Source organism: Ursus maritimus, unplaced genomic scaffold (genome assembly GCF_017311325.1).
Source record: "Ursus maritimus isolate PB19 unplaced genomic scaffold, ASM1731132v1 scaffold_10, whole genome shotgun sequence".
In the NCBI taxonomy this organism is placed as follows: Eukaryota; Metazoa; Chordata; class Mammalia; order Carnivora; family Ursidae; genus Ursus; species Ursus maritimus.
In genome coordinates, this window is record NW_024423344.1 from 1508923 (window position 1) to 1521382 (window position 12460).

The 12460-nt window shown below is 36.0% G+C and overlaps 1 protein-coding gene across 1 annotated transcript in view; it reads right to left on the minus strand.

Annotated features, from left to right (window-relative positions):
• Nucleotides 1–12460, minus strand: part of PSPC1 (paraspeckle component 1) — a 71529-nt gene that overhangs the window by 36473 nt on the left and 22596 nt on the right. Inside the window, exons 3-4 of the mRNA XM_008692106.2 lie at nt 10715–10810; nt 5550–5746 (exon numbers count right to left, since the gene is read on the minus strand). Of these exons, the coding sequence (XP_008690328.2) occupies nt 5550–5746; nt 10715–10810 (293 nt within the window). The remainder of the gene's footprint in view (nt 1–5549; nt 5747–10714; nt 10811–12460) is intronic.

Consider the following 12460-nt stretch of genomic DNA (forward strand, 5'->3'; position numbering starts at 1 on the left):
CTGAAATTTCAACAAAGCTTACATATTCGTACACTGCCATAGTAATATCCTTCTGGGGGAATAAATTATAAAAAAAAAAAAATACACACACACACACATATAACTGGAGTGTTTTCAACCTTTGATCCAGTAAATCACAGTCACTGGGATTTTTCTTTAAAAAATAATCCAAAGGCATCCACCCATGCGTATAAAGGCATCAGCTGCAGCACTACTTATTACTAGACCAAAAAACATTTGAAAATGCTTTCCAAATTTAATGACAAAGAACATAAAATTATATCTATAATTTCAAGATAACAAATATATGTGAATATAAGGGAATAAAGGGGAATACAGACAAATTTAAAGTTTGATCTGGACTGTGTTTTCTCAGTTTAATATCCTTCAAGTCATGAAAACTGAATGTATACTCTCTGATCTAACAGTCTATTTTCCAGAAATAAAAGCACTGAATCTACAGATTTTAAGGGTATATTTAGTCCCAAAGAAAAGCTGAAACACTATACTGTTATAACAAAATGTATCTTAAACACAAGAATGAAAAGATGGAAAAATATAATAATAAAGTACAGTAAAATGTTAGTAACGGAATCTAAGTAGTGAACACCCTAAAATTCCTTCAACATTATGTTTAAAATTTCTCTTAACAAGGGGTGCCTGGGTGGCTCAGTCAGTAAAGCATCTGACTCCTGATCTTGGCTCAAGTCTTGATCTTGGGGTTGTGAGTTCAGGCCCTGTATTGGGCTCCATTCTGGGTGTGGAGCTTACTTAAAAAGAAAAAAATAAATTTTATCTTAACAAACTGTTTGGGGCGGTGGGGGGGGGGGGGACGGGGACACACACACACACACACACACACACACACACACACATCCTGGTTAAGTTACTGGACTTGACTTAAGAAGAAAGAATCCAGATCAAGTCAGGCTTACCTCAGACTTCCCCACAGAAACATTCAATGCTAGAAGACAATGAAACATCTATCAAGTACTTAAGAAGGGAGAAAAAGATGCAAGAATTTCAAGCACCAGTTTAAAATATAAGGATCACAGATAATATTTTAGAAGACACAAGAATGCAAGTAATGTTTTTATGAACCCTTCCTTAAATCATGAGGATAAACATCAATCAAACAAACAGAAAAGTAGTAACTCATCTATTTAAAATAGGGTTAACATTTAAACATGTGAGGATTACCATTAAAGAACATTAATATGAAATGAAAACATAATATTAAATATGTTCACTCCAGGATTCACTCCAGGATTATCCATGCTCATTCCAGGATTATCCACAACAGTGAAGTATGGAAACAACTTAAGTGTCCATCAATGAGTGAATGGATAAAGATGGGGTATGTATACGTACATATATATGTATATGTACAACATACATGTTTATACACACTCATACACATAATATACAGACACACACACACACACACAATAGAATTTTATTCAGCCACAAGAAAATGAAACCCTACATTTCCAAGAACATGGATGAACCCCGAGGGCATTAAAGTTCAGTGAAATATGCCAAGGAAAGACAAATACTACATAGAACTTATATGTGGAGTCTAAAAAACTCAAAACTCAGAAACAAGGAAGTAGAAAGTGACTGTCAGGGGCTGGGAAGTGGGGAAAATAGTGAGAGGTTGGTAAAAGGGTAAAAACTCTCACCTATAATAATACGGCCTAAGGAGTCAACATACAATGTAGTGACTATAGTTGATAACACTGTATTATATAATTGAAAACTACTACTAAGAGAGTAAAACTTCAATGTTCTGCAACACCAGAAAAATAAACAAAACCAGCTTTTATACTAAAAAAGAAAAAAGTTAAGTTAATGTCATAAATGTAGACAAATCAGGTGCAAAATAAAAGTTGAGAGGAAAAGAGAATGAAGGAGGAATAAATTATGCCTATTTCCTTGGGGTTTTTTTGCCCTTCAGTAATCAGGATCAAAAGATATTTAAAGGCAATTTACTTCCACTACTTGATTTATCAGTACGAAGGCATACATAAACAGTGATAATATAATCATAAAATTCCAGTGGTGGAAGAGGAAAGAGTAATAACAAAATGCACGGTAGAGTTAAATCTCACCTATTGAAAGTTTATAACTATAGGAACAAAGATAATACAAAAATAACCATGAACAAAATTCAGGAACTGCCTCCCATGCTGATGATCAAAAACAGAGAGAGAAGGAAAAAAATAACCTGTAACAGCATAATGGAATTTGGATCTAGAAAGGATTAAATAAACATCAGCAAAGTACAAAAGTATAATTATTAAAACATATTGGTGTATCCAGGAAGAATTAAGATTTACAAAATTTTGTTAAGGTATATACATAAACATTCGTTGAAGCATTGCTTTTAATGGGGCGCCTGGGTGGCACAGCGGTTAAGCGTCTGCCTTCAGCTCAGGGCGTGATCCCGGCGTTCGGGGATCGAGCCCCACATCAGGCTCCTCCGCTATAAGCCTGCTTCTTCCTCTCCCACTCCCCCTGCTTGTGTCCCCTCTCTCGCTGGCTGTCTCTATCTCTGTCAAATAAATAAATAAATAAATAAATAAATAAATAAATAATCTTAAAAAAAAAAAGAAGCATTGCTTTTACTAACTGGAAAAAGAACTAGATATCAATCAACAGAGGATGAGCCAAACTAATTACATCAATTTAACAGAGTATCATGCAGCCATTTAAAAACTGAGGCAGACCTTCTGTAGAAAGTAAAATAGAAAAAAATAAATAGGGGACTTTTTGGTTTTAAATAAATACACATACATATCTACTGACATATTCAAGTTTTCTTTTCATTAAGGGATATACAAAAATAACTGTTGTAATACAGAAGAAACTGTGATTCCTACAAGAAAGCAGAAGGTGGGGCAGGGAAGGAGACACTTTTTCTGTACTATAGGAGTTTTCTATTTCCATGATAGGTCAACTATGGAGCTGCTTCTGTTTCTGCACAGCCCCAGAACAAAGATTACCTAAAGTCCTTCCTCGACCTGAAAAAACCCTTAGAAATGCTGTATGAAATATAAAATTGTAGAACAAAAGAAAATTGTAAATTAAAAAAAAATTTGCACAAACACTAAAACAAATTTATCACCTTCAGACCTTTGCCGAAATAAATACAAGATGTACTTCAGCAGAAGTAAACCCAGAAGGAGTAGGCTACACTAAACAATGTGCCTTTCTAATATTATAAACCAAAATATTGTTAACAGGAGTTATAAACAAACACACAAAAAGCAATGAAAAAAAAAAGCTTATGGGAAATAACTTTGCAAAATTACTCTGCTTCAAAAGTCAAGCTTCAGGGATGAGGCAAAGCTTCTAAGAGCTCAGAAGAGCTTTATGAGGCCAAAAGAAAATGTTGTTCTTTGTCATCACTATATCCTCAAATACCTCAGTGTCTTCTACAACTGACATTAAAAAATATGTGAAGTAATGACTGTTACAATATTGTTTGTCATCATCAGCAACAAATATCTTGTAGTACAAATGCTTCCATATTTAATCAATGTTATGTCCTAACTATGGCATGACTGTAGATAGTGGCAAAGTACCCAGAAGGCTATGAGCGGAAAACAATCCTTATTGGACAGAGGTACTAGAGTAATCATGGGGCCCAGGAAATCAAATTTTTAAAAATTTCCAAGTTGATTCTTATATGCAACAAAATTTTAAGACCACAAAACCACCGGACTAGATAACCTTGAAGATCTCTCTTCCATCTCTAAGCAGCCAATGATTCTGTACCTTATCTTATAAAACAATTTAAAATTTTCTGTTAGATAGGAGACTTAGTTTATCTTTAACATATTTTATGTTTATCTTTAAACATATTATATAATATAAATGAGTTCAATTTTCTTAGAAGAGTGAACTTACAGAACTGCTAAGTTTAGCGTTCAAATGAAACCAGAAATGTCTGACTAGTTTCTACAGTTGCTGAGCTGGATTTTGTTTTTTTAACTTAGTTTCAGCACAGTTATTTAGTGACTTGGTCATAAATGTTCAACAAACATTTACTGAACAGAAAAAAATAAACAAACCAACCCAGACTTTTAGGAACCAAGAATCTATCAAAAGGATTTAAAGATGAATGATGATAATATTTTTCACCTTTTAAAGAAATACTGGCTCTAGTATAAAATATAGTTTAGAGGAGACCAGGATTAAATAACAATCCAGTAAGGCGGCTACTGAAGAAATCTAGGTTAGCATCCTGGTGCCTTGATCTCTGAGGGTAGCCAAGAGAAGGTAGGTAAATGTTTACTGAAACACTAAATTAAAAAAAGAAAAAAAATTAACAGTAAAATAGAAAGCAATCAAATGCTTATTTTAAGAAATACAAAACTATTATGGATAGTTGAAAAAATGAGTGAAAGGAATAACCAGAAGAAATCATTTAGAGAATTAAAGAACAGAAAAGGGAAGAGAGAAACAATAAAGAAAGACAGGCATAAAAAGAAACCCAGCAAGAGGACAGGGGAGAAATGAGCTTCTAGATATATTTAAGCAGCTTCTCATGTTAGGTATTTGACCAGTGATTATGAGAATAAATGATCACCCATTAGGACTGCTCTTAAAAGTTCAGTTAGCTCTGTCTCAAACATTTAAAATATTCTTGCCAACTACAAAGAATTCAATCTTCATGAATCCCCATATCTCTCAGCACACGTGAATCTTTCTCACCCCGCCAAAGAATATCCATCTGTAATCTTTTGACACACAGTACAATCTTAAATAGCCAGCATTTTTCATAATTCTTTTTTCCAATAAACAAAATCTTTTTTTAAAAGTTTTTGTTTTAATTCCAGTTAGTTAACATACAATGTTATATTAGTGTCAGGTACACACCAAAACAAAATTTGGTATGTGACTTTATGCCAAATCTACACACCAAGAATTATCCACTGTGTTTCTCTTTTTGCCAGCAGAATCAAGTATTTGTTACAGGCAAAATTTAACAACCTTAATAACCTTCAACAATACTATGTATGTAGGTAAAACTTTTTTTTTTTTTTAAGATTTTATTTATTTGACAGAGACAGAGAAGGTACAATCAGGGGGTGCAGCAGGCAGAGGGAGGGGGAGAAGCAGTCTCCCTGCTGAGCAGGGAGCCCAATGCAGGACTTGATCCCAGGATCCTGGGATCATTACCTGACCAAAGGCAGATACTTAACCAACTGAGCAGCCCAGGAGCCCTTTTTTGTCTTTTCACTGAGGGGCTTGAACTCACAACCCTGAGATCAAGACCTGAGTTGAGATCAAGAGTCAGACACTTAACCAACTGAGCAACCCAGGTGCCCAAAAACTTATTTTAATAAGGTATTTTTGCTTTTTATTTTTTTTAAGGAAGTTCTCTTGGAAAAGGGAGATTTTTGTTCCTAACACAGTGAGAGTTCCAACTATCTCAAAACTCCTAACTGGCAACTTAAATAATAACAGGTATCACTGGGAAATATAAACTAGCCTGAAGAAAAAAAAAATCATACCATATCTATATGAAAACCCATTTTTACCTTGCCTCATTAACATTAACTGATGTTCGTGCCTAGCTGCTTCCATTTCTGCTTCCAGTTTCTCTTTGGCTTCTCTGATGTTTCTATCAACCTGCTCACGCTGCTGCTTTTCCATTTCGTCAAGGGCCTTCCATCGAGATGCATACTCAAATTCAAATGTCCCAGGTTGAGCAAAACGTGGCGGCTGTTCTCTTTCCCTAAGTTTACATTTGAAAACATACAGAAAGGTATGTTTAAAAGTCAAAACAACAGATAAGAATTATAAGGACTACCATTTACTAAGCAGTTACAATGTTCACGGCACTGTGTCAGGCAAGTAAGTACTCTGCATGATTTACCTCATGGCAATACTGTAATACATGTTTTAACAACCCTAAGTTTAAGAAACTGCCCAAGGATGTCAGTTAGTAAGAACAGAACCACGACTCGAACCTAAGCAATCTGATACTACAAGTGGCACTCCCCTAATTATCACTTTCAGTAAGGCCTTTCTGGTTTTCACTCAACAAACAATTTTACATAAGGCAATCTGCAACACATGAATCAAATATTGTCTAGAATCAAATATTAATTGTCTAAATTAATTGTCTAGAACCAATTTTTTTTCTAAAAGTAGTAACTTTTAGGGATAGAAATAAAAGCAGATAGTTTATTGAGTGCTATGTGCTAAGTTAATTGGCTATGCCAAAAAATAAAAGCCTCACTTATAAATATGTCTGTTAATTACTGTACCTCAAGAACCTAGCACAGTATCTGATACATCATGTACATTTAACATTTATTTCTTAAATGAATAAAAGATCAGCAAACAAATGAACAAAATTTTTTTAAAAAAATAAGGATCTATGAATGTACCTGAAATTCAAAGAATTTTTTTAATTATTCTTGCCTATCATAGTTTCTATTAAAAAATATTAGTAAAAACATAATGCCTACGCCACCAATGAAAGTATAGATGCCTTGCAATCCTAAATTTTAACTTTTATTTTAGGGTGGGGAGGGGAAGATGGATAGGTGAGACAAATCTGGGAGATAAAAGGGGAGGTTGTCACAGAAGAAAAGATGTAGTAACAAGAAACAGCTTTAAAGATTTTCAGAGGCACATAAGGAAAATCAAAGGTAACCATGATCTGGTATTCTGTATCTAAATATCAGACTTGGACTTTTTCTTTTTAAAATATTGACTGGAAAAGAGAAAGGAATTGGGGGGGGGATCAACCACCTACTAATTTTTCTGAAAGAATTATTAGTCAGTAGTTCCTAAATCAGACTTTGACTATAATCACAAATATTAAAAAATCTTCATTTTCTCCAAGGGAAACACTATTGAAACAAAATGGAGTTCAGGAGTTAGAACTAAATTTGAATCACTTTGCTTAGGCAGCAAAACTAGAAAAATAATGAGATCTTGTAAGGTTTGCTGGGTAATTAAATCATTATATAAATAAATATTCCTAAATGCATATAAATTCTACTTTTTGTAACACCCTTATAATTCCAGTTCTCTAATTCTTGAATCCAAAAGGATGCTCTAGTTCAAATTTGTAATGGTAAACTATAACCAAAGTCAAGTGACTAGGAAATCATAGTTAGTCTTTGAAAAACAGTGTTGTATAAGAAATTAAAATGCTTCTGAATTACAACTGATTATACAACTGATCCTTCTCCCCTAAAATACTTTCTTCCCTTGCTTCCAGGACACACTGTCAGTTGACCCCCCTATAGCAATGACTACTCCTGGCTCTTGTCTTTGCTAACTCCTCCTATGCTTCCCAACTTCTATATACTGGAGTATTCCAGGGCTCAATCCTTTGACATAGTTATCTATCACATGTGGTAACTGTAGCTCAGAAAACTCATCTAAATTCCAGATGCAAATCCAACTATTTACTTGACATCTCCACTTGGGTGCTGGAAACCATCTCAAACCTAACATGTCCAAAACAAGGTTCCTGAACTTCCTCAAAACTGCTCCTCCAAGATTCTCCAAATCAGTCATTAGCAATTTCCACATTTCCAATTACTTCAGCCAAAAACCATGTAATCATGCTTTTAACTCTCTTTCTCCCATATCCATCAGCAAAATCCAAAGTCTATTTTCAAACTATATCCAGAATCTGGCCACTTCTCCCCATCACCACTGTGACCTCCATTTCAGCAGGCTCCTACTTTACTATTCCCCCCACCCCCGTTTCCACCCTTGGTTCTTTACAAATCTCTTCTTAAAACAGTAACCAAAAACGCTACTATTAAATTTAGGATTAAGTCACTACACTCTGGCTCCTTCCTTTCTGCACTCCTCCCAAGGTCCTATCTCTACCTCCTCCCTACTATTTCCCCTCCTTCCTCACTATGCTCCAGCTAAACTGGCCTCTCTATTGTTCTTAGAACTTGCCAGAGTCCTCCCTCAAGGCCTTTATAGTTACTATTTCCTCTGCCGAGATCATTATTCTTTCTATTCCATCCCACTTCTGATCCTAGCTACCTTCTTCCTCCCCACTCCTTCAAGATGTTAATCAAATGTCACCATCTCCAGTAGGCTTCCCCAACCACCTGCACAAAGCAGCACCTACTCTGCTCCACAGCACCCACTCTCCCCTGTCTTTCTGCTGTATTTGTTTTACTAATTTTATTGTTTATCCTCCTTACCACTCCCACATATAGCATGAATTTCTGGCCTATTTTGTTTACTGATATATCTCCTGCACCAGGCATATAACAAAGCATTCATATTTCTCATTTCAATCAACTACAAAAGAAAAACATTCAACTGCACTAAAAGAACAGTAATTAAAATAACATCCATAAAATATCATTTTGAACATCAGCTCTCAAATCTTAAAATCATACATCCATCTTTTCGTCACGATGAAGAAAAACACCTTTATACATACACCAAGGAATGTAAATTGGTATATTTCTGGAAAACCATTTGCCAGTATTAATCAACATTAAACATGCATACACTTTGCTCTAAGTCTTTACACCTTACGTTAGTGAGTTTTTTAAATAGTAATTCTCATAATTTAATATGTTTTACAGTTTTTGGTTCCTTATTTCTTGTATAACTCTACCACCAGAAATTAAAGCACGGGGAAGGCAAAAACAGTTCAAAGTGGAACTGACAGCACGTGGAACAGTGCCTAACACAAAAGCACTCTAGTATTTGTTGAATTCATGCATGCAAATATTTTAGTTTTATTTATTATAATGAACGACTGGATAAAAACAACACAATATATTCTATTCATACAAGCAATTTACGTAAAAATATTTCTAGAACACTGAGCAAAAAGCAACTGGTAAAATAATAATACACATTCTAAAAATAGGCTACTTTTCTTTTTTACCATTAAGAAGAGTGCTTACCCCCTCGGCTTACACTAAATAACTCCCCTGCTTTACCCCCAACAAAATTCTCCTTTTAACTTATAGTACACCTAAAACATAGTAATTAAAGAAATATTCACAGTATCTAGATTACATTGTTTCTCTAACATAATTACTTATAGTCTCCATCTACATACACTGTCCCAGTTATAAAAGCAGACTTTTCTTTTTTCTTTTATCATTTTATTTTTTTGCCAAACTTTTTTTTATAATAACTTTTTATTATGTTATATTAGTCACCATACAGTATATCCTTAGTTTTTGACGTAATGTTCCATGATTCATTATTTGCGTATAACACCCAGTGCACCATGCAGTATGTGCCCTCCTTAAAACCCATCACCAGCTTACCCCAAACCTCCCCTCCCCTCTGAAGCCCTCAGTTTGTTTCCCAGAGTCCATAGTCTTCCATGCTTCATTCCCCCTTCTGTTTACCCCACCTTCATTCTTCCCTTCCTTCTCCTACCAATCTTCCTATTTCTTATGTTCCATAAATGAGTGAAACCATATGATAATTGTCTTTCTCTGCTTGACTTATTTCACTTAGCATAATCTCCTCCAGTCCCATCCATGTTGCTGCAAATGTTGGGTAATCGTTCTTTCTGATGGTTGAGTAATATTCCATTGTATATATGGACCACAACTTCTTAATCCAGTCATCTGTTGAAGGGCTTCTCGGCTCCTTCCACGATTTAGCTATTGTGGACAATGCTGCTATGAACATTGGGGTGCATATGGCCCTTCTCCTCACTACGTCTGTATCTTTGGGGTAAATACCCAGTAGTGCAATGGCTGGATCATAGGGTAGCTCAATTTTTAACTTTTTAAGGGACCTCCACACTGTTTTCCACAGTAGCTGTACCAACTTGCATTCCCACCAACAGTGTAAGAGGGATCCCCTTTCACCACATCCTCTCCAACATTTGTTATTTCCTGCCTTGTCAATTTTTGCCATTCTAACTGGCATAAGGTAGTATCTCAATGTGGTTTTGATCTGAATTTCCCTGATGGCTAATGATGTTGAACATTTTTTCATGTGTCTGTTAGCCATTTGTATGTCTTCCTTGGAAAAGTGTCTGTTCATATCTTCTGCCCATTTTTTGATTTGATTATTTGTTTCCCGTGTACTGAGTTTGAGAAGTTCTTTGTAGATCTTGGATACTAGTCTTTTATCTGTAGTGTCATTTGTCATTTGCAAATATCTTCTCCCATTCCATGGGCTGCCTCTTAGTTTTTTTGACTGTTTCCCTGGCTGTGCAGAAGCTTTTTATCTTGATGAAGTCCCACTAGTTCATTTTTTCTTTTCTTTCTCTTGCCTTTGGAGATGTATCATGAAAAAAGCTGCTGTGGCCGATAACAAGGAGGTTGCAGCCTATATTCTCCTCTAGGATTTTGATGGATTCCTGTCTCACATCGAGGTCTTTCATCCATTTGGAGTTTATCTTTGTGTATGGTGTGAGAGAGTGGTCATTCTTTTGCTTACAGCTGTCCAATTTTCCCAGCACCATTTATTGAAGAGAGTCTTTTTTCCACTAGATGTTTTTTCCTGCTTTGTCAAAGATTAGTTGCCCAAAGTAAAAGTAAACTTTTCTAAGTTAACACTCTACCCATATACAAAAGAATAATAACATTCCATGTAGACCAGGCCATTCTATTAACCAGGTTATATGACTGAAAAGAACACCTTATAATCCAACAATACTTGATAACAGATGTGATGTAATAAATACCCTTGACAGCACATATCTAAAATGCCTTTATTAATAAAATCTTACTTATGATATTGTTGGGTTTTCTGCATTAGCTTCTCCGGCAAGCCATCTTCATCATCAAACTGCTCCATAGGCTCCACAATGACTGGACGAGGGGTCCTGGGTAGGTAAAAGTGTAAGAATTAATACAGTGTCTGGAATTAACATCCCCCTAGAAATTCTTTATAATTATTCCAAGATATATACGTGGGAAATTTCTCTCTTGAGAAAAACGTCTCAGAAGTTACTACATATACTCTTAAAATGAGTCAATAAACATTTACTGCATCAGATACAAATAAACATCTAAGTCAGACAAAGATGAATGCTTTTTAGAGCATACCCCCTTCAAGATGACAGAGGAGTAAATTAACATCTTTGAATCTGCATAATCACTGTAGTTAACGTTTACAAATTATGACGGAAAAGAATGAGTACCTAATTCATGTTTTATGTGGAATCATCATCCCCATATCCCACCACCTCAAATTCCTACCTCCCAGCCTCCCTGCGTCTAACCAAGTCTTATTCAGAAAAATCTTTCTAAAACCTAAATGAAGGATGCCTGCCTGGGTGGCTCAGGGTGTTAAGCGTCTGCCTTCAGCTCAGGTCATGATCCCAGGGTCCTGGATCAAGAAACACATCAGGCTCCCTGCTCAGTGAGGAGCCTGCTTCTCCCTCTCCCTGCTTGTGTGCACTCTCTGGTAAATAAATAAATAAAATCTTAAAAATAAATAAGAATAAAACCTAAAATAACATCTAAAATATATCAGCGAAGCAGCCAAGCAAAAGCGAAGGAGGGGAGCCAGAAGACACAGACACGTTCAAGGTGGAGGTTGGGGGTGGGGGGCAACAAGAGTGGGTGATAAAAGATATGACTTGTAAACTCTCCTTCTTTACTACTTTCCTAAGTAAAACAAAAGGATGGGAAAGCTCATTGAGGAAGACAAAACAGGAAAATGAAATAGGTATCAGATGATATGCTGATATTAAAATTTCCTCACTATTATTCATTACCTTTGCTTATAAGGCTTTTATAGCCAAGCACAGGATTTTAAAACCACCACCACTGAAAGTACCCAAGTGTGTGGGGTTTTTTTTAAGTTTTTATTTATTTATTGAGGGCAAGAGAGAGAGAGCACACGAGTGGGGTGATGGGCAGAGGGAGAAGCAGACTCTCTGCTGAGCAGGGAGTCCGATGCAGGGCTTGATCCCGGGACTCTGGGATCAGGACCTGAGCCAAAGGCAGACGCTTACCTACTGAGACACTCAGGTGCGCCCCCCCCACCCATGTGTGTTTTTTAACAATATTCTTTCTTGTAGCTTAGATTGGACTCAGTTCCAAAACGATGCAAAAGTATTTTTACCGTTTTTCCAAATCAGCAAATACAAGGACTGGTGTGTTTTTGGTGATAAAAGAATGCACTGGATCCATTTTTGTGAAAGTAGATTTTGTGGCCTGTCCAAGGAATGGATCAGAGATGATCAGCTGGATGAGAAAGAAGCACCCTAAGGATTTATAGATCCTGTCAAACTGCTGGTGATGACATCATCATCACCACAGCTGGTATTGCTGTCATTACTATCAGCACAATCACCTTCATGTCATCTGTAATAATATCCCTGGGGGTCCTAATCCAGTGGGGAAGAGGCTTTGGTTCTTCCTGCTCCTGTCTTCCAACTGTCACACTCAAGAGTATAGCATATCCATTTGACAGGATCAAACCAGCATCTGTACATGAAGATCCATACCAAGTTTTTGTTTTTTTT